The 26209-nt window shown below is 33.3% G+C and overlaps 2 protein-coding genes and 1 long non-coding RNA gene across 5 annotated transcripts in view; 1 reads left to right on the forward strand and 2 right to left on the reverse strand.

Moving 5' to 3' along the window:
* The window catches only part of Nop56 (Nop56 ribonucleoprotein), a 422283-nt gene that overhangs the window by 81508 nt on the left and 314566 nt on the right, over positions 1 to 26209 (forward strand). The gene's annotated exons all lie outside the window — the stretch shown is intronic.
* LOC145313133 (uncharacterized) overlaps positions 1 to 26209 on the reverse strand; it is a 104123-nt gene that overhangs the window by 42788 nt on the left and 35126 nt on the right. The window lies entirely within an intron of this gene.
* LOC145313130 (uncharacterized) lies at positions 18509 to 23600 on the reverse strand. Of its 2 annotated transcripts, none has more exons than XM_080152403.1 (6): positions 23461 to 23600; positions 23171 to 23220; positions 22780 to 22920; positions 19407 to 22273; positions 19117 to 19166; positions 18509 to 18866 (listed from the first exon to the last, which is right to left on the reverse strand). In XM_080152403.1, exon 4 carries the CDS (start codon positions 21790 to 21792, stop codon positions 20341 to 20343), a length of 1452 nt encoding a protein of 483 aa, XP_080008529.1. In that variant the 5' UTR covers positions 21793 to 22273; positions 22780 to 22920; positions 23171 to 23220; positions 23461 to 23600; the 3' UTR covers positions 18509 to 18866; positions 19117 to 19166; positions 19407 to 20340. The 2 variants fall into 2 exon arrangements, with proteins under 2 accessions (XP_080008529.1, XP_080008528.1); XM_080152402.1 differs by having other exon boundaries at positions 22520 to 22920.

A 26209-nucleotide genomic window follows, 5' to 3' on the forward strand; every position in this document is an offset into this window, starting at 1 on the left:
GTTATAATCTTGTTATTGCTGTGCTACTGATGGAAATAACTTTCCTTGTTTTGCTTTATTTGTATATATCTATCTATCTCACTTCCTATTTATTGTATTAACCTATGCTTGTAAACTAAATTATTTAAAATTTAATCAATAAAATGCCATTCTTAATTCTAATGACTTTTATAAATAGAATTATCCCTTCCTTTTATTATGTATTTCCACTTCTTAAATAATCATATCACATATAGAATTATTTAGATGCTGGTTTATGTTGCAGGGATCTAAAGGGATAAGACAAAGGCCGATAAATTGATGTACATCCTCAATGATAATACACAATATTTACCCTTTTTAGATTACAATTTAATGTCCTATCCCTACCTGGGTTTATGTTGGCTGACATTTGATAAAAGTTGCCATAGCTGACATACAATCGACATGTAGTTATAAGAAATGATTAACATCGAAAGTAAAACCAAAATTTTATAATTTAAATCTAATTCAATTAATGTACATATAATTACTTGGATGTTGCAACAGATTTTCATGTTCACTAATAAAGTTATACTCCCAATTGGCTCAAATAAGATTCCTTCCCTCCTGCTGGATGAACAAACCGACCAATAAATAAGGTCCATAACAGCAACCTAATTTTACATTTTCCCGTCAATATATCCACATTTCAATTTCAGTACAAGAAATTTCAAAAATAACAACAACAAAAAAGAACAAACTATACAATTTTGTGGATGCTTTTTGGTGGCCAGAGTTACATTACGTAGTTTGTGAGAGGAAGGGAAAACTTTTTAATATATATGTGGGTCAAGAAAAACAAAAAAAAATTAGGAAAAATATTTACAACGAATGGAAATAATGGGCAAAATCTTAATGAGTTAGGTTGACTATTAGGAAACCCCCCTAGACTTTAGTTGGAAACGGATTATGTTAAATTCAATCACATTTATTTATCCATCGGATTATTTATAGACAGCTTTCAACGGATATTAGAGATAGTTTTATGCTTTTACTTTATAATTTGAGGAAAATTGTCTGCAATTGACTGACTGGCAAAGAAAATTGAAGAAATTATGCTTTATCGTAAAGGGAATCCTAGAGAAATTTCATCATGTCTTTGATTCTAATTTTATAGATTATATCCAAAACGACGAACGTTTAGACAATGTGAATTATAAAGCAGCTTCGCTACTAAAAATTGGCGGGTTAGAGTGGGTTATGCAATGATGCATGGTCCAATTAAAGTCACATACTATTTACGAACATTTGTCTTAAACTTCCTTATTCTTTCACACAAAGCTACTCTACAAACCACTCTAAAAACTGTGTATTTAGAGCCTCTCTACGACTTTTCTTCTATATAATACTTTTACTCGTTTAAACACCAAAAAATATATAAAAAATGCAAATTTATTTATGTATAAATATATTAGTTCTCGAAAGCTTGGCCAATGAATTACATCACATAAAAATTTGTTGTTAAAAAGGTTGAAAATCAACATGTTTAAAATGGACGTACGGACATTCCTATGACAATTATAGAGTTACTAAGTTTTCTAAATCATACCTAACTACTACAGAAATCATCATGCAAAATTTGAAATCGATGGGGCAATTCTAACATGCATAAATTCTCCTCAAAGATACTGTTGAGCACTGAATACCCACTCCCCTATTTTGCAAAAAAAGAAAAATATTGAGGGAGGTAGTTTTTTACCATTGATTAACCACAGCGGGGGGAAGACTAACCCTGCAGGAATACCCAGTAGCCAATATAAACTAGCCTACTTTTAAGCTGTGCAGTGGCTTAGTTATTCTTTGAAGAAAGTTCGACACCATGTTCATTAAAACCTATATGTTTTTAAAAGCGAAGCTTTTCTATAATTAGGGTCGGTCCGTCCGTCCATAACGGATAGCTTTTTGTGTTAATTTAGGCATGTTAGAATTGTCCTATTGATTTCAAACTTTGCATGGTGATTTCTGTAGTAGTTAGGTACGATTTAGAAAGCGTAGCAACTCTATAATCATTACCAGAATGTCCGTACGTCCATTTGAAACATGTTGATTTTTTTACTTTTTTAACAACAAATTTTTATGTGATCTAATAATCCGATTGATCTGATTTTTGGAATACTAATTCCTGGGACAACAAAGTACAACATTATAAGCGAAGCAACTCTATAATCAAGTCCTAAAAAGTATGTCCATAAACATTATTCTGTATCAAACAGTTTTTCAACAATTTTACTTACAATTTTGCTTTGACTCTTATACATTTGTATTATGATTATTCAGTTCTGACACTATACAAGTGTTAATGTCCGTTTGTCATACAGTTACAGTGCTTCGTTTTTATGGATGTTGCCATCCTTGTTTATATGCAAAAATATAATACTGCTTTGGTTTTTATCAATTGAATCAGTTTACAACTTTCAAATGCTACCTTAGATACCTGAAGTTAATTTTACGCTATCATTTATAAATGCACGAAAATAACAAAAACTTCTAATTAATAATATTTTTTTAGGAGGAAAAAAAGAAAAGAAAAACATAATTAAGTTAATATACATATTTGTAAAAAAAATACACAAACTTAAAAGTAATAGGGTTATGTCCGAATGAAAGTCTTTGAAGAGTTCACAAAAATAACTTTTCTTATTTCTTATTTTTACATTTTGTAGGTGTAGAGTATTGTAGTTGTTAGTCCTTATCAATTTAAAGGATTTATTTACACCTAACCTTTTTTTTGTAGAATATTTATATCTGTCCCAAATTGGAAGATAAAATTATATACCATGTGTCTGGGAAGGATGCTGTATCCCCCAAGATGGAATAGGACTTACAGATTGGCTAGTTATAGAGCAGCTTTAGCAATAATAAACTACCTGGGTCTGTAATGCAGGGAAGATCAAATTTATCACAATCTCACCAGAGGTTATCCAAAGGGTGCAGAGGGGCCAGGACGGGAGTACGGTTAGGGTCTCCAGGCGGGGCCTCAGGGCATTGAATGGAGTCTGGAATATTGGGAAAGTCTTGATGTTTTTTCCTAAATAGAAAATGTTATATTTTGGCTCAATTGTTGGAAGCCTAAGCTACACCCGGCTTAAACTAACATCCTATTCTCCCCCCATGTTTTTACAGTAATGGTTAGTGAGAAAGGAGAAAAAGGTTAATCATATTCAGAGAATTAAGCTGTACCTGGATGGTTAATCTGGACAGCTTAGTTCTCCAAAGAGCCGGCAGACATTATAATTAAGCGGTCTGAAAAATGAAAATCTTTTATTTGCTGTTTGCAACCGCGAAATTAGAATGTCTGCCGCAGTGAGCCGCAGGCAACCCGTTGTTCTTCTCAGTGGACTGGTGGCCTGAAAGTGTACATACATTAGTGTACATGACACCATGTGCTTTATGAACTATTTATCTGTGCAGTCAAATTTATAAAACAGCAATTTTCAATAGCCAAGTTTTCCATTCAATAATTAAGTAAAGCTTATGATTAGAGTAGGTCCGTCCGTCCTTAACATATAGCTCTTATCTATAATTAGATTGGTTAGACAGGTTAGAATTGTCTTTTTAATTTCAAACTTCGATGGTGATTCCTGTAGTATTTAGGTACGATATAGAAAGCGTGGCATCTCTATCATCGTTACCAGAATGTCCGAACGTACATGTGAAGCTTTTTTTAAATTTTGACAATATTTCGTGTGATATAATTATTCTATTCATATGATTTTTGGAAGGAATACCTAGGACAACAAAGTACAATGTTATAGGTGAAGCATCTCTATTATCAAGTCCTAAAAATCAAATATGTCCGTATTTATGCAGTTTTGCAACAAATTTATTTACAATTTTTAAATGCTATATTTAAGCTCTATTTTGCTAAATTGCATGGACGTAATAAAAGGGAACAATGGCTCTAACTTGCATTGTTTGGACGCAAGAACAATTATAACAAAATCATTGAAAAATTTTATGGTAAATCATTATGAAAAGGATTTGTACAGCAAACTTCTAAATAACGTAGTTTTTCTAAACTTGTTATTGGACCGTTACTTTTAAGCATGTTATAATTGTCCTAGCGTTTTCAAACTTTGCCTGATGATTCCTGAAAGAGTTAAATACAAATTAGGAAGTGAAGCAGCTTTTCTTAACCAAAAAGTTTAGACGTCTTAGTAATATTCGTTTTGCCTTAAACATACATTAAACAAACCGTACAAAAATCCTTCAAACTATATACTATTGTTTATCAAAATAAAATTTTTATTTGCCCTCCGGCCATGCAGCGCGCGTTTACACATCCTTAAGGACAGTAAACCTGTAATTTGTGTACAATTTTACTCTTAAACCTGGTAAATTTTTGTTGACATTATAAAAGTATTGCTTTTTATCCTTATGATAAAGTAACAGGATGTGTGTCTGTCTGTGTGTCTGTTTGTTTGTACTGAAGGATCTCGCTAACCGCTGAACCGATCGGGTTCTCCTTAACAGGGTAGCTTCTCATAGGTCCCGGGAAGGTTTATAACTATTTTGGGGGAGGGTACCAACACCCTCCCAAGATAAATCACATATAATTACGAAATTTTTTTTACATATAAAGAATCCTATGCAACATAGCTAGGTATCGTAGAAACTTAAAAACAACATTTTTTCTTAAACCAAACATTTAAAAGTGTCACTAGAGGCTTCTAGGGCACTTAAAGAATTAATTGTATTCAATCGACATGTTGTTGGAAGACAACACAAATCTCTAGATTCAGAATTATAACTAAAAATCCTTTCAGACATGGAAGGAGAGGACATTGAATTATAGATTACACTGGTACCCAAAGTTTTGTTAACTCGTTGCTTTTTTATTGGCTTAAAAACGTTGAGTACTTTTATTGAATTTTGGTTCCCAATAAGAATGTCCAAAATTTATAACCTCAAAGGGGAAGGGGGAGGGGGATTTTTATATAAAATAAACAGTAACGTGCGTCAATTTATCGTCCATTGTCTTATCCCTTCAGATACCTGTTTTCAGCCTGTTCAGTAGGTTTTCTTGTAGGTTGGACCAGTTATAGTTTACCAGAAAATATCTCCAGGTTAATGAGTGACAAAATGAATAAATTAAATCACTTCAAGATAACTACTTTAGGACATAAAAAATCCAAAGAAAAATTTACTACAATAACTGGAATATGTATGAACTAGCGGCTTCGCCCCTAGTCTCTAGGGGCTTTGCCCCAAGAGGTTTAATCAAACCAATTTTTCGTATTTTAGATTTTAAAAAAATTTTTTAAAAAATTTTTTTTGGGGGGGGGTTATTTTTCGTTTTTTGGGGGGGTTGGGGGTATCCCACCCCCCAAGAAAATATTTATAAACCTTCCCGGGACCTATGAGAAGCTACCCTGTAAAGGAAAACCCAATCGGTTCAGCGGTTAGCGAGATCCTTCGCTACAAATAGACAGACAGACAAACAGACAGACAGACATCGTTCTACTTTGTATTATAGATGGCGATATATCTATTTTTCAAAGCTAGAGATATGTCAACTTACAACATAACTACCTGAAAGATTTTTTCTTTATAAGCTAAAATAACCTTAAATATGTTCCGTATTGCCCTACTTTTGATTATTACTGTCCTTGTACAAATTTTTTCCAACATAGGTTTCAATAATGATAAGTATAAAATTATTTTTAAGGATCGATTATTTGTATGTGTAATCAGGGAGTAAGGGAGGGGACAATGGGCAATTAATTCAATATAAGAGTTATCAAAGAAAGGGCATGAAATCCAGTTTAATCCAATAAATTTGTAGGAAATTATAAAGGGATTGTTAATTGAATAATAGATTTCCATAGCCTCATGTAAAGTGCAATCACAACTTGTTTTTGATGAAATATATTGAGGTTTTTTGGTGTGATTTTTATATTAAAAGATTATTGGACCCGGCCAGCTGCTAGCAAGAATATGACTGCCCCTTTTTATTCTGTTTATTTCCCTTGCCCCTTGCCCCCACCTCCATTCTCCCTTCTCCCCGTCTGCTACATTCCAAACTAACACAACGAGTGTTTATTTCCCTTCCCCCCACTTCCCTTATCCCTTCTCCCCGTCTGCAATATTCAAAACATACATAATGAGTAGCGGCATTCTATGCGCAAGTCCCCAAACTCAGTCAGAAACTGCTAAATTCTTGCACATTCCCTTTAAGCCAGTCCCCAAAGTCTGAGACTCCTAAAAATTGAATATTCGATCCATTGTCCCCTTCCTTACTCCCTGATGTGTAATGCTCTAAATTTCAACATTTCACTCAAGGATAGGGATGTGTATAATATATAATAAAAAATTTGTCTGTTTGTTATTACTTAAGCTCTCAGTAACCGCTGGATCAACAAGGATGATCTTTTCAGAAAATATACATCTAATGGTCATGTGTTGGTTTGAAGCTATTTTTAGGCGAAGATTTTAGACAACTAAAGCTAACAATAAATCAATTAATAACAGTAAAGTATAGTACAGTATTCTACACACTCTTTAGTTGACTGACAGTCTGTCACATTAAATATTAAAATTAAACAAAAATCTGTCTTTTGAAACTTTTTGAAACCCGCACTTTATTTCAAGAAAGAGGATTGAAGAATTTTTAAACCTACCTAACAAACATCTTTTTTTTGGAGGGGGAGGAGGGGGGCTAGGAACACAACTTTTTTTCTTTAGTTCTAGTCAGTGTCTATAATATCAATGTCCTCAACTATCTGTTTTCAGGATTTTATGCCTTGAAGGTTAGAAAATAAAGATGGTGCGTGCACAGGAATTTACCAAGCATTGCATAAAATACAGGGTGCGCCACATAAATCCGGACTTTTTTTAAACAGCCATAGCGCCAAAACTACTTGATCAATCAGGACGTTTGACCCCACTATAAAAAGCTTAGGCAATGACCTTTTTGCCCATGAAAATCTTTGGACGACGGAGGACGTGTACGCCGAGCTGGCCGCGCACATGTTCAGCAAGGCAGATTCGAATTGCGCAGATAAATTACCGTGGATTTATGACTTGGGTCTACTAAATCTGACCTCAGCCCATCTGTAGGTGAGATGTACTAATGAAATTTTTTGGAGATACTATCAGATACCTAGTGAAAACACTAGAAAAGACTACAGCTCTCTATCCCAGCTGACTTGGCTGTAGTGCTCCGACAAAGTGGATCGTAGTAGATTTTAAGATGTCAAAAACGTCAAAAATCTTGAAAATTTCTCGGTTCTTGACTTCAGGGGCCCATATGGAACCTTGAAACTCGTTTTAAACTATGTATTGCGCTAATAACCCTATCTTAATCTTCATGCCATTTTTAAAAAGGTATAAAACGTTGTTCAAGCTTAACTGTGGCCCAAATGAGAGCCGCTGTGTCAAGGAGTAGCTTTAAAGATGGGTTAATTTGGATCCTGCTGTTACTCACTCCTTAAGGATATGTGGCCTCCCAGCAGCCCTGATCTTAATTCAATGGACTTTTGAGCCTGGAGCGCCATTAAAGCATGAACCAATAGACGCGCCCATACCAAGAAGACCTCTCTCACTGCTCCTATCATGGAGAACTTTGCCTGCTTAAACAGGGACATGGTGACCAGGGTCGGCGGGCGGTTCAGGGGGCGGGTAGAGGCGATGATTGAAGCTGGCGGCGATTTTATTGAATAATCTAATAGTCATATACCTAGTTTGCTTTCCAGTTTTTAAAATTCCATAAAATCTTTAAAATTGACGATTTTATGGTCATTTGTTTAAAAATAAGAAAAAGTCCGGATTTATGTGGCGCACCCTGTATAGACTTCAAAATAGAATTGAACTAAATAGTAACAAATAAACTTATGTCTATTGTATATGATGAAGCAGTTAAATGCTGGGGGAGAGGGAGGGGACATTGGGCTGTTTATTACAAAGTTGTAAAAGAGCGTTTTCTTATTCTCTTGCTGAACAACTTTGGGGACTTTCATTTTTTTGGTTTCTTGATTAAGATGAGTGTTCAAACCACTAACTGTAAACTACAGAAAGGGTAATTTTGTGAATTAACATTAGGGATGTAGATCATTTTCTCGGCCAGATAGATGTGCAGCAAATAAAAGACAAATAATCTGTAGAAAGGCAGAACTTGTATGAATAGTTATTTCTCGCATCGTATTATAAACAGCTTTCCGCGGATATAGAATGTACAATTATAAGATTAAAACCAGTTTCTTTAGCCCCGAGGTGCCGAAGGCACGGGCTGAAAAAACTGGTTTTAATCTCATGATTGTACATTTTTATATTCGTAGAAAGCTGGATATAATTCGATGCTAGACATAGTTTTTTCGTATGGATAAGAACCGGTTCCTATCCACCGGATTCGAATGAATACGAGAAAATAATTTGCTAGACTTTATGAAATTATCAATGAGGGATATTTATGTCTCAATTGGTTTAATAAGTTTAATATCGCAAAATTCACTCATCGGAAAATGATTTAATTTCCTAGCAGTTATAATCTTAGCCCTTTTCATAAAACAAGAAAGACAACATCCCTAAAAGGATAGCCCTAAAACTAGAAGGAAGGACAAACGAACAATATTTTTTCTAGGGTGTCAGAATTTCAGAATTCAGAAGCATAACATTAATTTGTAATTATAAGCAAAATTGTACATGAATTTATTGCAAAATTACGTAATTTTAGAATTTGATTATAGAGATGTCTCGCTTAAAATGCTGTACCTTGTTGTTCCTACTTGTACAGTAGATTTGCTGTTGCAACAAAATTTACTTGAAAGCGGTCAGAAAATTGGCCAATTTCAATGAAAGGAAAAAATATTCGGTTTCGTCATAATTTTAAGCCATTAAAACTTAAAATATATCTATAACACACTTAAAAAATAAATCAAAGTACATAGAATTATTGTTCATTTTTTCATGGTTATTTTTAAACGCAAAGCTTTTTTACGATATGGCCATCCTACCGTTACCACTATGATAAAACTTTTTAAAAGCGAAGCTTTTCTATAATTAGGGTCGGTCCGTCCGTCCGTACGTCCGTCCGAGATAGATAGCTTTTATTCGTTAATTTAGACATGTTAGAATTGTCCTATCGATATCAAACTTTGCATGATGATTTCTGTAGTAGTTGGGTACGATTTAGAAAGCGTAGCAACTCTATAATCATTACCAGAATGTCCGTATGTCCATTTTAAACAAGTTGATTTTTCTACTTTTTTTAACAACAAATTTTTATGTGATCTAATTATCCGTTTAATCTGATTTTTGGTATATTGATTCCTGGGACAACAAAGAACAATAGTATAAGCGAAGCAACTCTATAATCAAGTCCTAAAAATGTAAGTATGTCCATAAACATTATCCTGTATAAAGGAGTTTTTCAACAAATTTACTTAAAATTTTGCATCGACTCTTACACATTCATATTCTGATTATTCAGTTCTGACACTATGTAAGTGTTAATGTCTGTTTGTCCTACCGTTTCAGTGCTTCGCTTTTATGGATGTTGTCATCCTTGTTAATATATATATGTGGGTCAAGAAAAACATTATACTGTATCAAGTAGTTTTTCAACAAATTTACTTACAATTTTGATTCGACTCTTTCGATACTTTTATATTCTGATTATTCAGTTCAGACACTAGACAAGTGTTAATGTCCGTTTGTCCTACCGTTTCAGTGCTTCGCTTTTATGGATGTTGTCATCCTTGTTACATGACATTTCATGTAAAAAGTTATGATGTGTGTCTATTAAAATTTCCAAACATAAAATTTTTGGGAATATGTGGAAAATGGTGCTTTAAAGCAGTTTAATATGAAACTAATATTCATCTTTAAACTTATTAAAATAAAACTGACTTAATGAGTAGCTGATTTTCTCGTATTGATTCGAATCCGGTGGATAGGAATCGGTTCTCATCCATACGTAAAAAACTATGTAAAACTATCGTATTATATCCAGCTTTCTACGAATATAAAAATGTACAATCATAAGATTAAAACCAGTTTTTTAGCCGGTGCCTTCGGCACCTCGGGGCTAAAAAAACTAGTTTTAATCTTATAATTGTACATTCTATATCCGCAGAAAGCCGTTTATGATACGATGCGGGAAATAACTATTACATAACATTTCATGTAAAAAGTTATGATGTGTGTCTATTAAAATTTCCAAACATAAAATTCTTGGGAATATGTGGAAAATGGTGATTTAAAGCACCTTAATAAGAAACTAATATTCATCTTTAAACTTATTAAAATAAAACTGACTTAATGAGTATTTCTTAATAAGAATATTAAGATGCATTGTTCTAGGTTTATTTTAATAGTTATTTCTTGCATCGTATTATAAACTGCTTTCCGCGGATATAGAATTTACAATTAAAAGATTAAAACTAGTTTTTTTAGCCCCGAGGTGCCGAAGGCACCGGCTAAAAAAACTGGTTTTAATCTTTTGATTGTACATTTTTATATTCGTAGAAAGCTGGATATAATACTATGCTAGACATAGTTTTTTCGTATGGATGAGAACCGGTTCCTATCCACCGGATTCGAATGAATACGAGAAATATATATTAAATTCTTTGTAGATAAAAATGCAGCTGTGGAGCACGTTCGAACCCAACAAGGATGAAAATTCACAACTTGTACTATCAAATGTTTTGTACGGTCACACAAAGTGCCAATCAAGCACAGAAACCTGACAAAGCCCAAAAATCATTCATGTGACGTCATAAAAATGAGGGATTATCCATATCTTTTTTAGGGGTTTTCATTCCAACTTCTCCTCTCATCTCCCTCATTTTTATGACGTCCCATGGATCATTTTTGACACAATTTTGATACAATTTGGGCGTTGTCGGAAACCTGCTTCTTTATTTGAAACTAGCGGCTACGCCCCTAGAGGCCTCTAGGGGCACTTGAGGAGGAGAGAGTCAAATTTAATAACCCAATTTCTTATTTTAAATTTTTAAAGAAAAAGTAAAAAAAATTGGGGGGGGGGGCGAAAATTTTTTTTTTTTAATTTTAGTTAAAAAAAAAATTTTTAATTTTTTTTTGGGGGGGGGATTTTTTTATTTTTTGGAGGGGTTGGAGTGTCCCACCTCCAAAAAAATAGATATAAACCTTCCCGGACCTATGAGAAGCTACCCTGTTAAGGAGAACCCGATCGGTTCAGCGGTTAGCGAGATCCTTCGGTACAGACACACAGATATACACAGACATCCTGTTACTTTAGTATAAGGATGAATATTCAATCTTATGCCCCTAAGGGCGGCCCTATCTCTTCGAAGCCTATGTTTAGGGTGCCCTAACCCTGTGGGGCTACCAAATATAACAAAAATAAAGTTTTAAATAAGAGGGGGGAGCTTCGAATTTTTTCTATAAATTACTTTTCACAGATAACGCAATTTATGTTTTTCTCATGTTAAACTAAAGTTTTCATAACAAATTACTCTATTTTCTACCATTAATTAAAAATTGAACAAGCATTACAATAATTTTAGGGCTGATTCCTAATTTTTTTCTGTGGTGGAGAATTGTATTCTTAAAAGCAGAAAGTAAAGTATTAAATGGTATATACTTAAATTGAATTTAGATTGCACATTACACTCTTTCTAATAAATGAAAAGTGTAACATAGAAGCCATAAGTACAATTTTAACGTCTCTAGCATATCCCGTTGTGTCCCGCACTGTCCCTTTAAACCAAAAAGTCTGTTATATTTTCCGATTTTTAGCACAATTCAATTAATTGAACGAATTTTGTCTTTAAGTTTGAACTAAACTTGAAGTTTTCAATCTATAATACAAAATAAAACAATATCTGTCTGTCTGTCCGCCTGTACCTTAAGATTTCGGTAACCACTGAACCAATTGGATTCTACTCTTCAGAGAATATACCTACTGGTCCTATGGTGGTTTTAGGCTATTTTCTTAGTGCATGGGACAACCCCAACCCCTTAAAAAAAATAAAAATCCCCCCCAATTTTTTTTTAGTGCACGTGGTGGCAGCACCATAGGTACTGAATTTTTATTTTTTAAATTACCTCTTGGGGCAAAGCCCCTAGAGACTAGTATATGTTTATTGCATTTTAATAATATGAGAGCACGTTACATTTCACGATATTTATCCCCATCCCTAATATGACCCAGGGATCTTAGGGGATAAGACAATGGACAATACACTAATGTACATCTCCAATGATAATAAACAAAATTACTTTTTCTATAGATTATAAATTTAGGTTGAAAAGTAGTAAAACTAGCTTGTAACCAACTACTAAAATCATAAAAAGTACCCAAAGTTTTGAGCCAACTAATAGGATAACAGAGTTAAATTATTTTGGGTACAGTTACCCCCTCCCTCCCTGGATATGACCGGTTTCCTACCACCTGCACCTATTTCCTTTTTCTATACCTACATTTTCAGGAAATCTTCTCAAAATTTTAAAGTTTTACATTAAAGGTTAATTTTACATCATATTTATGGGAGTAGTAGGGTAGATGGTTACATTTCACCTCTCTTTAAAAGACTCTGCTCTTTTCATATAAAATATAGAAATAACAAATATTTCAAATTATCTCTATTAACTCGATGTTGAATCAAGAACGTTTTTTTAAGGGATGTAAAACGATGGGTTGTAAAGGTTTGAGGGTAGTAATCTACTGTACTTTTTAAGGGTTTGAGGGGGATAACCCCCCTTCACCCCCTTCCTTACCCCTTTGGACGACTTATATGTGTTAAAGATAATGATGCCAAATTTCAAATAAGCAATGAGTTTATATTGGGGCATGCTTTTTCACATTTGAAATAAATTATTTCAAAATTAATTAATCAAAATAACTATTATGATATGAGATATGTGTTCTAAATCGCAACTGCATACAACCCCAATTTTCATTATGAAAGATAAAATGTAACTGAATAAAGCAGTATTCAAATAAGTAAAGTTGGAGTTATTTCGAATTAAGATTAGGTAAGCTTCCATTAAATTATTGCTATAATAATTAAAGGTTTTAATATTGATTATAGAACAAGAACGAAAATCTAAATAACAAAAATACTTAATAGGCTAGAAGCGAAGCCGATAGTAAGGTCCTTTAACGCATCGTATTACAGACAGCTTTTCGCGGATATTAAAATAAAAATCTTTGATATTGAAACAATATTTGTTAGCCCTGAGGGGCCAGAGGCCCGGGATAACAAAACTATTGTTTGTTTTATGATTTTTATTTTAATCATGGAAAATTGTCTATAATACAGTGCTATACATGATTTTTTTAAATGGCCGATAACCGGTTCTAATCCTGCGGACATTAATTGGTTTCAAAGCCAAACTGGAAATATAGTTGTATTAGACATTAGGCTTTATGTTAAGTTGCTAGCACCCATATCCTATAATTAGTATTTTTGTCTGGCGCTAAAGATCTCGGAAACCGCTCGTCCGAATTTATTGTGCTTTTCAGAGAAGCTTTATGAATGTCTTTGGTGGTTTAAGGATATTTTCCTGATCCCTTCACCCTCTCCTATTAAATTGAAATGTATAGAGGATAGATTTATTGACGGGAAATATTATCATCAATTTAGCTTGCCAATATGGACCTCATTTATTGGTCAGTTCATTCCTCCAGTATAAGACGAGGGAATATGGGGTAAAGGGGTTTATATGGAGCATCGTTATTTTAGCCAGCTGCAAGCATCACTTTATCAGAGTACATGAAAATGTGGTGAAACATCCAAGTAATAATATATCGATTTATTTATAAAACTTTCATAACAGGCACATACAACGAGACCCTACTTACAGGAAAGCTTCGCTTTTTATCCAAATATATGATGAACTGAAATTAGTTTCCGAATGTGAACACATTTTCCTAGGTGTTTCCCAATCCTATCTTAATATTTGCTACTAGCTAAAAAACCTTCAAACTTCAAAAAAAAATCAAAATTTGAATGTATTAACGATTTATACATTATACATTCAAAGTTTTAATTTTTCAAATTTAGATTTTTTTTTTGAAGTTTGAAGGTTTTTTAGCTAGTAGCAAATATTGAGATAGGATTGGGAAACACCTAGGAAAATGTGTTCACATTCGGAAACTAATTTCAGTTCACCAAATATATATAAGCTCTCACCTGCTAGTTATATCCGATGTTTAACCCCATATAATGAAGTGTTAAATTGTTAACCTTTTGTTTTTAAATATTCAAAGATTAAGAGGGGTTTATAGATATCAACAAAGTTTTTTTAAAACAAATAAGCTAAAGATGTAAAAAATTTCGGGGCTAAGTACATTGAATATAAATTAATCTTTATTAATTTCTCCTAAAATACTGCAAAAAATGCAAATAGAAAAGGTTAGAGGGGGGGGGGGATTTACCTCATTGAATTAATAAGATTGTAAGTACTGTTATCAAATTACACCATACACTATTGCAGTGACGTTATGAGTTAGGGATGGATAGACGGACAGACAGAGTATAGTTGTGAGTTAGGGATGGATAGACGGACAGACAGAGTCTAGTTGTGAGTTAGGGATGGATAGACGGACAGACAGAGTCTAGTTGTGAGTTAGGGATGGATAGACGGACAGACAGAGTCTAGTTGTGAGTTAGGGATGGATAGACGGACAGACATAGTCTAGTTGTGAGTTAGGGATGGATAGACGGACAGACATAGTCTAGTTGTGAGTTGGGGATGGATAGACGGACAGACAGAGTCTAGTTGTGAGTTAGGGATGGATAGACGGACAGACAGAGTCTAGTTGTGAGTTAGGGATGGATAGACGGACAGACAGAGTCTAGTTGTGAGTTAGGGATGGATAGACGGACAGACAGAGTCTAGTTGTGAGTTAGGGATGGATAGACGGACAGACATAGTCTAGTTGTGAGTTAGGGATGGATAGACGGACAGACATAGTCTAGTTGTGAGTTGGGGATGGATAGACGGACAGACAGAGTCTAGTTGTGAGTTAGGGATGGATAGACGGACAGACAGAGTCTAGTTGTGAGTTAGGGATGGATAGACGGACAGACATAGTCTAGTTGTGAGTTAGGGATGGATAGACGGACAGACATAGTCTGGTTGAAGTGTAGCTGCGCTACTTAAAAAAAACCTAACTCTGTCCACAAATTAACGGTTTCGTATAGTACAAATTTTCAGCATTCAAATATTTTTTCTCCATATTTAAGGGGGGGGGGGGTTGAGTGTAAATATTAAGGCGGCCCCTGTTTGGTTTGCTTTGAAATATGAGTATGGCACGTGTATATGATTATTGTTAGTATAATAACACTTATTTTATAATTTTATATTATAATCAGTTAGTTACATGTGTAGATTCCGATGCATTGGAAGTGTGGATGAAAATAATCATCAATAGGTCATATTTATATGAAAATGTTGTCTGATGCATGAGACTTCAATAACTATTGAACTGCATTCTGATTGTTAGATTTTTAGGGAAGATTCTGGGTAATTTTAGATTTAAGTATTGATGTGCCTTCTCCTTGTCCCTTTTAATGCTAGTGGCGCAGCCGATAGTGTAGAAAAAAGTAGTAGGGTGATTTTAATTAAGGCAAGATATATTTGATTTGGTTGTTTTTTTGAGGAAAGCTTCATATGATTTATAGGTTTTTAGAATAATTTTTAACGTCTTTAATAATGACGCAGTTTAGCAGAATACAAGTCCATGAACCTCCCAACTACAATCAGCCTTCCTAATACACTATAATCCATTCATGTATACATACATTGTGTAATGGTTATAATTTAATTCTAATTTTATGCAAATATGTTATTAAAAGGTGCCTAATTTGTTTAGAATCAACTATTTGTTTATTTAAACAAATGGTGTTATGATTGATTGATATTTTTAAAAGCGAAGCTTTTCTATAATCAGGGTCGGTCCGTCTGTCCCTACGTCCGTCCGTCCGTACGTCCGTCCGTAACGGATAGCTTTTTTTTGTTAATTTAGGCATGTTAGAATTGTCCTATCGATTTCAAATTTTGCTTGGTGATTCCTTTAGTAATTAGGTACGATTTAGAAAGCGCAGCAACTCTTTAATTATTACCATAATGTCCGTACGTTCATTTAAAACATGTTGATTTTTTTATTTTTTTATCAACAAATTTTTATGTGATAAAATCATCCGATTGATCTGATTTTTGGTAAATTGATTCCTGGGACAACAAAGTATAATGTTATTAGCGAAGCAACTCTATAATCAAGTCCTAAAAATGTAAGTATGTCCATAAACATAATCCTGTATAAAGCAGTTTTTCAACAAATTTACTTACAACTTTTGCTACATTTATATTTTGATTATTCAGTACTGACACTAAATAAGTGTTAATGTCCGTTTGTCCTACTGTTTCAGTGCTTCGCTTTTATGGATGTTGTCATCCTTGTTAATAATCGTTTCACAGCTACTCTATAAATCTATCACTAAACTAAAGTAAACTAAATGTTCACTAGTTTCTTAAAATCATATGATTGAATTTTTACAACACTATTATACTGAGAAATTTTTTGACAACACCTGCAAAATTAGATCTACTTGCGTATTATTGTCAAAAAGTCCTTTTTTTTTAAAGCTAAGCTTTTCTATAATTAGGGTCGGTCCGTCCGTACGTCCGTCCGTCCGTAACGGATAGCTTTTTTCGTTATTTTAGGCATGTTAGAATTAATCTATCGATTTCAAACTTTGCATGGTGATTCCTGTAGAAGTTAGGTACGAGTTAGAAAGCAACTTTATAATCATTACCAGAATGTCCGTTCGTCCATCTTAAACATGTTGATTTTTTTACATTTTTAACAACGAAATTGTATGTGACTTAATTATCCGATTGGTCTGATTTTTGGTATACTGATTCCTAGGACAACAAAAATAATGTAATAAGCGAAGCAACTCTATAAACAAGTCCTATAAATGTAAGTATGTCCGTAAACATTATCCTGAATCAAGCAGTTTTTCAACAAATTTACTTACAATTTTGCTTCGACTCTTATACATTTATATTATGATTATTCAGTTCTGACATTATACAAGTGTTAATGTCCGTTTGACCTACCGTTTCAGAGCTTCGCTTTTATGGATGTTGTCATCCTTGTCTGTGAATTTTAGGTTTTTTGATTTTATTTGATGTTATAACTTATTTCAGCAACATAAATATGATACATTAAGATATAAAATGCTAGATAAATTGACATGTTTACTACAACATATTTGATCAACAAGGATGACAACATCCATAATAGCGTGGCTCTGAAATGGTATGACAAACGAACATCATTTGTATTGTGTCAGAACTGATTAAGCAGAATATGAAAAAGTAAGTCGAAGCAAAATTATAAGTATTTTTTGCAAAACTCGCTTAAATAAAGGATATACTTGATTATAGAGATGCTTCGCTTATAACATTTACTTTGTGGTTTCATATATTTAAAATTAAAGTACGGGTATTCTTATAACGATTATAGAGTTACTACGCTTTCTAAATCGCACAAAACTACTACAGGAATCACTCTGCCTTGCTTGAAATCAATAGGACAATTCTAACATACCTTAATTAACGATGACAGCTGTCCGTTATGAACAGACGGACCGATCCTAAGTATAGAAAAGCTTCGATTCTAAAAATACATCAATCAATTCAATGAGGTCCAAGGTGATGGGTAAGAGAATTTCCAAAATGTGCAAGAACGGACGGAGTGACGTACAGACTGGCCACAGTTAAGAGTAGCTGCGCTACTTGATATGTTATTCCTTAACTGACATAAAAAATTACTGTATAAAAGCTTTAACATTGAATATCTTCAATGCTTATCTTGATTTATGAGTAACATATTGAATTTTAGGATTTTATTTGTTTTTTTAAAGAAGTAAAAACACTTGTGTTTCCTGTTGGATGAATCCAGTAATTCTAGGTTTAATTGGACGAATTTTTATAGAATAATCAGAGTAGCTTCAACCAAAATAAATAATGCAATAATTTATAGATTAATTTAACATATATTTACAGTTAGGAACATTAAACAAGTGATATGATGGATGAATTGATTTAATATACTATCTGGTCTTATTTTTACCAGCTTACTATGATGATCAGTAGACTCTTGACTGATAGGATCATTTACTGCATACTAGAACCGGAGCATCTCTTCAATAGCTTCAACACCAGAACAGTTGGGGCACTGGAGACTCTTTGTTGAAACTAGAATAAATAAAATTATTATTATTTCATAAATAATTATTGATATAAACCTATAAAAACTAAAGGTTTAGATTAGCTCAATAAGTAGAATATAGCAAACAAATCTAATGAACTTTTTACTAAATCAAAGGACAGACTTTGCTATCATCTAGTTGCTTTTACTTTCAATTTAGCCTAAATAAGTATAAAGTTTAGGGCTAAGACAACTAAACACTTAATGCATTAAAGTGAAAAATATATAACTACCTTAAATTGCAGGGATAGGCTTCGTCCACAACATCTAGGGGGGGGGCTTCTCCTTTAGGTAGCTATTTTAGTACTAGGGTGTACTAGGTATATATTAAGTATTATGTACTGTTATATGTAAAGTACAAGCTGCTATTAGTACCTACTAAGTAACATATCTAAAGGTACTAATCTATCAGCTAATATAACAACAAGTAGCTAGCTAAACTACTAATATGTAAACTATGTATATTTATACTATACTGTTAGTATTTTCTTACTATTTGTATTTATAAAGCCTGGGATTAGAGTAGGTCAGCAATCAATTGTCAGCAGCAGCACAAATCTTGGAAACAGCCATCCTGGCTTGTTAACCTCTACTGCTGGCATCTAGGAGTTTCTCTAGATTCAAGGCGCTGCACCTAAAATAATAACAATTTTATTTCAGTGCAATTATAAAGGTAGTCTATGCTAATAAGTCTATTATTTCAATTAATAAGTCTGTTATGGCCAAGACTTTCAAATTATATAATTCTGACCAGGCTAATAACATTGTGCACAATGGAACACATCTAAAATATTTAAATGTCCAAATAGTTCATCTTTCTATGGTGTTTATTAAATTTAAGCTAAAGGACATTTTATAGTATATTCTAATAATTAAAGACTTACCCGATCACTAATCCAAGGGAGTCAAGCTATGCACTGTGGACCACACCGGCCTAAAACATGATTAAACATTATATATAATTACTATGGACTTTATCAACAAAGTAACTGAGCCACACTGGCTTAAAACATGATAAAACAGTGTATATGATTACCATAAACTTGATTAATAAAGCAGCTTAAACTTTTCTTTAATAAAACATTTTCCAAGACATTTATATTAATTCATATTGGATACATTTTATTGCATATCAATAACATTTACATTTTAATTAATCAAAAATATAATTTACCTCACTGTGACTGTACATTTTCTCTTATATGTACTATGCCAATTTTGACACAATCTACGCCACCACACAGCACAGAATCTAAGCAACGACTGACGATAAATTTCCAAAATGTACATATTCGAGTCTCCTCTTTTTGGCCTATTTTATACATTTTGTAATTATAAACCAATAGAAATTTATCATAAACTATTTTAATGCAATAAACTATATTATTTTTTATACATAAATCTAATGAAAATTAATTTCTGCAGTTTGTCGACATCTCCTAGTAAATCATGCAACACTGCGCCACTTTGAGATGCAGAAATTAATGCTATTTACTATTTTTAGAACAATTTGATCTAACATATATAACAATTACTATTTATAGTGGTGACACACTGTGTATTTGGGGGCGGTGACTTACACCGTGTATTTTGGGGTGGTGCCTCACACCGTTTATTTGGGGGCGGTGCCTCACACCATGCATTTGGGGCGGTGCCTCACACCGTGTATTTGGGGGCGGTGCCTCACACCATGTATTTGGGGGCGGTGCCTCACACCGTGTATTTGGGGGCGGTGCCTCACACCGTGTATTTGGGGGCGGTGCCTCACACCGTGTATTTGGGGGTGGTGCCTCACACCGTGTATTTGGGGGCGGTGCCTCACACCGTGTACTTGGGGGTGGTGCCTCACACCGTGTATTTGGGGGCGGTGCCTCACACCGTGTATTTGGGGGCGATGCCTCGCACCGTGTATTTGGGGGCGGTGCCTCACACCGTGTATTTAAGGGCGGTGCCTCACACCGTGTATTTGGGGGGTGGTGACTCACACCGTGTATTTGGGGGTGATGACTCACACCGTGTATTTTGGGGCGGTGACTTACACCAAGTATCTAAGGGTGGGGACACACACTGGTGTCTAGGTGCATTGATGTACACCTGAATCTATTCTGCTATACATAACTCATGTAATCTGGATCCATAATTTGACTATACTGTAGTCTTAAGCAACATTGTTGACATGGACCAAGATTTCTATTTTGTATCAGGTTTAATAAATCATTTACTTGATATCTAAATGGCAATTGAATATTGTGTTCATTTGCATATTGTGGCAACTGTTTAAATGAAAAGCATGACATATGATGATTGTCATGCTTAGGCAATAGGCAATAACTATGAGTAGGCACTTGTCTAAATTGTCCATACTGAGATGTTGGCAACAGTGAACAATACTGAGATGTTGGCAACAATGAACCATACTGAGATGTTGGCAACGAACTATACTGCTGTGTTGGCAACGAACTATACTGGGGTGTTGGCAACGAACTATACTGGGGTGTTGGCAACGAACTATACTGGGGTGTTGGCAACGAACTATACTGGGGTGTTGGCAACGAACTATACTGGGGTGTTGGCAACGAACTATACTGGGGTGTTGGCAACAAACTATACTGGGGTGTTGGCAACGAACTATACTGGGGTGTTGGCAACGAACTATACTGCTGTGTTGGCAACGAACTATACTGCTGTGTTGGCAACGAACTATACTGCTGTGTTGGCAACAAATTATTATACTGGGGTGGTGGTAGCTGTCCATACATTGGTGTTGTACCAAAACTGGATCTATGGGGTGGTGGTACACTAAAACTATGTAATGGCAACTGGGTCTTGTTTAAAGTTGGTTTTCCTATAGAACAATTACTATCAGTCTCGGATTTTCTCCTCTTTCTATGCCTTTTGATTTTTGTTTTAGAAGCAAAAGGATCCTTTTCAATTTTAGTATTATCACTGCTATTCTCAGTGTTCTCATTAGTAACAGCATTATCAATTAATTCAGCTGAGCTAATACTAAAGCTAGGGGAAACATTTGAGGGTATTTCAATTAAATGATTTGCACCTGAAGCTGTAGCAGGGCAGTCAAAATCACATTCTTCAACCTGAGTTTCTATATTTGTATACTCTTTAGTGTCATCAATTTCACTGTGACAACCTAAACAAAAGAAATTTAATTTGTGTTTGATGTCACACTGCTTTCCATGAAGTTTATGAACATCATTCACACTTTGGCCAAACTCTATTCTACAAATCATATCATTAATACATAATATAAATCTTGATGCATTAAATAAAGCTTGTTGGGCCATCAATAGCAATTTTTTATATTGTTGCTCAAATTCTAACAACTCAATATCAATCATGACAGCTCTCTGTAAATAAATTATTTTGGGTACTATCAATCTTCTTAACTCTATAAGCTCTTCAAGCATACCATTGTTAAAGGGGCATGGTAGGATGAAGGATTTTATTCTATCTATTCTCTGTGCTAATCTTAATGCAATTGTTTTCACATCATCCTCAAACTCACTGAGGAGAATATTACTATTTTTATTCAAGGGTTCCATATCTAACAATCAATAAACTATTGCATATAACTTGTTAACAAAATAAAAGAAATTTTGTTCTATCTAATGTCAAAGGTTTCAGCTTCCTATGAGGTTCGAATGGGAGCTAATGAAATTATATCTAATTTATTCTATATTATGCCTAGTGGTTTACAATTTTAAGTTTCAATGTTGGATGAATCCAGTAATTCTAGGTTTAATTGGACGAATTTTTATAGAATAATCAGAGTAGCTTCAACCAAAATAAATAATGCAATAATTTATAGATTAATTTAACATATATTTACAGTTAGGAACATTAAACAAGTGATATGATGGATGAATTGATTTAATATACTATCTGGTCTTATTTTTACCAGCTTACTATGATGATCAGTAGACTCTTGACTGATAGGATCATTTACTGCATACTAGAACCGGAGCATCTCTTCAATAGCTTCAACACCAGAACAGTTGGGGCACTGGAGACTCTTTGTTGAAACTAGAATAAATAAAATTATTATTATTTCATAAATAATTATTGATATAAACCTATAAAAACTAAAGGTTTAGATTAGCTCAATAAGTAGAATATAGCAAACAAATCTAATGAACTTTTTACTAAATCAAAGGACAGACTTTGCTATCATCTAGTTGCTTTTACTTTCAATTTAGCCTAAATAAGTATAAAGTTTAGGGCTAAGACAACTAAACACTTAATGCATTAAAGTGAAAAATATATAACTACCTTAAATTGCAGGGATAGGCTTCGTCCACAACATCTAGGGGGGGGGCTTCTCCTTTAGGTAGCTATTTTAGTACTAGGGTGTACTAGGTATATATTAAGTATTATGTACTGTTATATGTAAAGTACAAGCTGCTATTAGTACCTACTAAGTAACATATCTAAAGGTACTAATCTATCAGCTAATATAACAACAAGTAGCTAGCTAAACTACTAATATGTAAACTATGTATATTTATACTATACTGTTAGTATTTTCTTACTATTTGTATTTATAAAGCCTGGGATTAGAGTAGGTCAGCAATCAATTGTCAGCAGCAGCACAAATCTTGGAAACAGCCATCCTGGCTTGTTAACCTCTACTGCTGGCATCTAGGAGTTTCTCTAGATTCAAGGCGCTGCACCTAAAATAATAACAATTTTATTTCAGTGCAATTATAAAGGTAGTCTATGCTAATAAGTCTATTATTTCAATTAATAAGTCTGTTATGGCCAAGACTTTCAAATTATATAATTCTGACCAGGCTAATAACATTGTGCACAATGGAACACATCTAAAATATTTAAATGTCCAAATAGTTCATCTTTCTATGGTGTTTATTAAATTTAAGCTAAAGGACATTTTATAGTATATTCTAATAATTAAAGACTTACCCGATCACTAATCCAAGGGAGTCAAGCTATGCACTGTGGACCACACCGGCCTAAAACATGATTAAACATTATATATAATTACTATGGACTTTATCAACAAAGTAACTGAGCCACACTGGCTTAAAACATGATAAAACAGTGTATATGATTACCATAAACTTGATTAATAAAGCAGCTTAAACTTTTCTTTAATAAAACATTTTCCAAGACATTTATATTAATTCATATTGGATACATTTTATTGCATATCAATAACATTTACATTTTAATTAATCAAAAATATAATTTACCTCACTGTGACTGTACATTTTCTCTTATATGTACTATGCCAATTTTGACACAATCTACGCCACCACACAGCACAGAATCTAAGCAACGACTGACGATAAATTTCCAAAATGTACATATTCGAGTCTCCTCTTTTTGGCCTATTTTATACATTTTGTAATTATAAACCAATAGAAATTTATCATAAACTATTTTAATGCAATAAACTATATTATTTTTTATACATAAATCTAATGAAAATTAATTTCTGCAGTTTGTCGACATCTCCTAGTAAATCATGCAACATTTCCGTTTGAGCTATTTTTTTTAAATCTTTCATGGCGGTTTAAAGTTTTAAGTAACAAGGATGACATTTTAATAAAGAGGGTAGATAAGGCTTTAAAACATCGAGAATACTGAAAAATCATATATTGTGTCGAATTATGAACAATTTGCTACAAATATTAAAACAATGTGGTTTTTACAGCGGATAGATGTGATAAATAAATTGTACACAATAAAAACTGTCCCGAATTTGTATTAATTTTGAGGAACACGACTCCAGTTACGTCATATTTTTCTTTCCCGAAAAAGGGAAGGGGGAAAGAAAAAAAGGGAAGGGGGGAAGAAAAAAGAGATGGGAGAAAAGGGGGTTTTCCCCATCTCTTTTGAAGAGATTTTCTTCCCCCCTTCCCTTTTTCGGGAAAAAAAATATGACGTCACTGGAGTCTTGTTCCTCAAAATTAATACAAATTCGGGACAGTTTTTATTGTGTCAATAAATTCTATAATTTTAATATTTTTTTTATATTCACTTGTTTTCCATGTTATTTACCGGTTTCCTTCATATTGCACATGGAGCATATATGGATTTTCATGCTTATTTTAGGTTAGTTTAAGTAAAGAGTTAGAAAGGCTAAGTAGTGATAAAAACCCGTAGAGGTAATGCCCTGATAGTTAGAACTTTTCACAAAGGCTAAAATATTTTTGTCAAAACTTAAAGTAACAGGGGGAGGGGTCGGGGGGGGGGGGAGGTTGCGTTCATTGTATAAGTGAAAGAATCCATTAAGCATAAATATTGACACTGTTTCTTGATAAACCATGGAAAAAGTATTCATTCCAAATTTTTCTTACAGAAAAATTGGAAACATGACGTTTTCTGAGATTGTTGTCCTTGGATAATATATTTTACTATTGATATTGTCATCCTTGATATTATAAATTTCTTAAACAAATATTAATACCCAAACATTTGTATCATGTTTGCCTTTTATATACATTATGTATGTTTATTCGAACCTGAAGAAAAGATAATTACAGCAATTCTTACTTTACTAATTTCTTAAACTTGTGTAAAGATTTTCCCTTCTGCGTTTGTGTTTACGTCCCTAGTATCGACACGCATCCAATTGGGGAGAAAAAAAACCTCAAACTAAAAATAAATTAAGGGAGAGTTTGAATAAGAAACCTTCTACTACTCCGAAACTACAAAAATAAGACTTACGTATAGCTTCTCTGAAAAGAAAAATCACTCAGTCCAGTGTTTAGCTACCTTTTTAAGTGGATAGCACCTTTTATATACTATTACTAGAGTTGGCTCGATATAACTATCTCACTATAGGCTAGTTTTCTATAAGTTCATACTTATTTATCTATTTCAATTTTCCTCTCTCGCCATTACTATCTAAAAGAAAGAAGTAAATAATTAATATTTTAAATGATTTTAAAAAGATTTCTTCAATTATATTTTTTATTTACATTACCATCACCAAAGGGTTAATATGATTAAAATTTTAGTTTTAATATTTGAACACTACGGAAGTGTCGCCACAATCGAATTCTTTTAAAACAAAGTTTTCTTAGATTTTCTATATTATGAACGTATATTTTTTGTTTATTAAATCAAGATTAAATACTTTAATGTAATTCAAATATCAACATGGATTGAAAAACTTTAATTATTCCATAAACAAATAGAATAAAGGTTTTATCGCATTGGTCAATTGGAGATTAATGAGGATTATTGGAGCATTATGAGTTTTAAACATTTAATCCTTGGAAAACTTGAGCTCATTTATAGACATTTATTTCCTATATAGATCTGACATGGATCTTGAAGCAATAAAGCAGGCTGTTTTGTAAATGTTAAAAATTGGAAGAATCTATTAAATAAAAGTTATCGCAAATATACTTAGTAAATGAAAAGTCCAAAAATGTATCTAACCTTGTCGCTTTGTGTCAGAACAAAAAGCGGGGGAAATGTTTAATCAAGGCCATTTTATTAATTCCAGAGCCTAACCATCATATGGCGTAATACCAACTTAGCTATGATATTCTATTTATAAATCAGCTATTATATGTGCACACCATTAGCATGTGTCAAATTTTGATATCGAGTACATACACACATAGTATCTGCTTCCTTTTCATCCTAATTTTCAGGGAGGGAGGAGAACTAAATTCTACTATATATTTTATTCCTTGGCTTAAAAAACATTAAGTACTTTTATTGAGTTGTGATTCAAGTGTCCACATTTTTTAACCAGAAATTGTAATACACTAATTAAGTAATTTTGTTTATCATACTTTGGGATTTATATATATAAATTTATCGTCCATTGTCTTATCCCTTAAGATCCCTGCATTTCATCCATATTTTCAATTATACAGACAAGCCATATTTTTATAATAGATTGATTTAATTGATTTACTTTAGAGTGTTCAATTTAGTAATTTGTTAGATATGGTAGGTGCTAACCAACTTATGGTTTCT

This window comes from Acartia tonsa, chromosome 3 (assembly GCF_053477335.1).
Source record: "Acartia tonsa isolate MP-2025a chromosome 3, ASM5347733v1, whole genome shotgun sequence".
In the NCBI taxonomy this organism is placed as follows: domain Eukaryota; kingdom Metazoa; phylum Arthropoda; class Copepoda; order Calanoida; family Acartiidae; genus Acartia; species Acartia tonsa.

Bases quoted from the DNA above. Each gene is read 5' to 3' on its own strand.
- LOC145313130 (XM_080152403.1), bottom strand. From the start codon at position 21,792: ATGGAACCCTTGAATAAAAATAGTAATATTCTCCTCAGTGAGTTTGAG.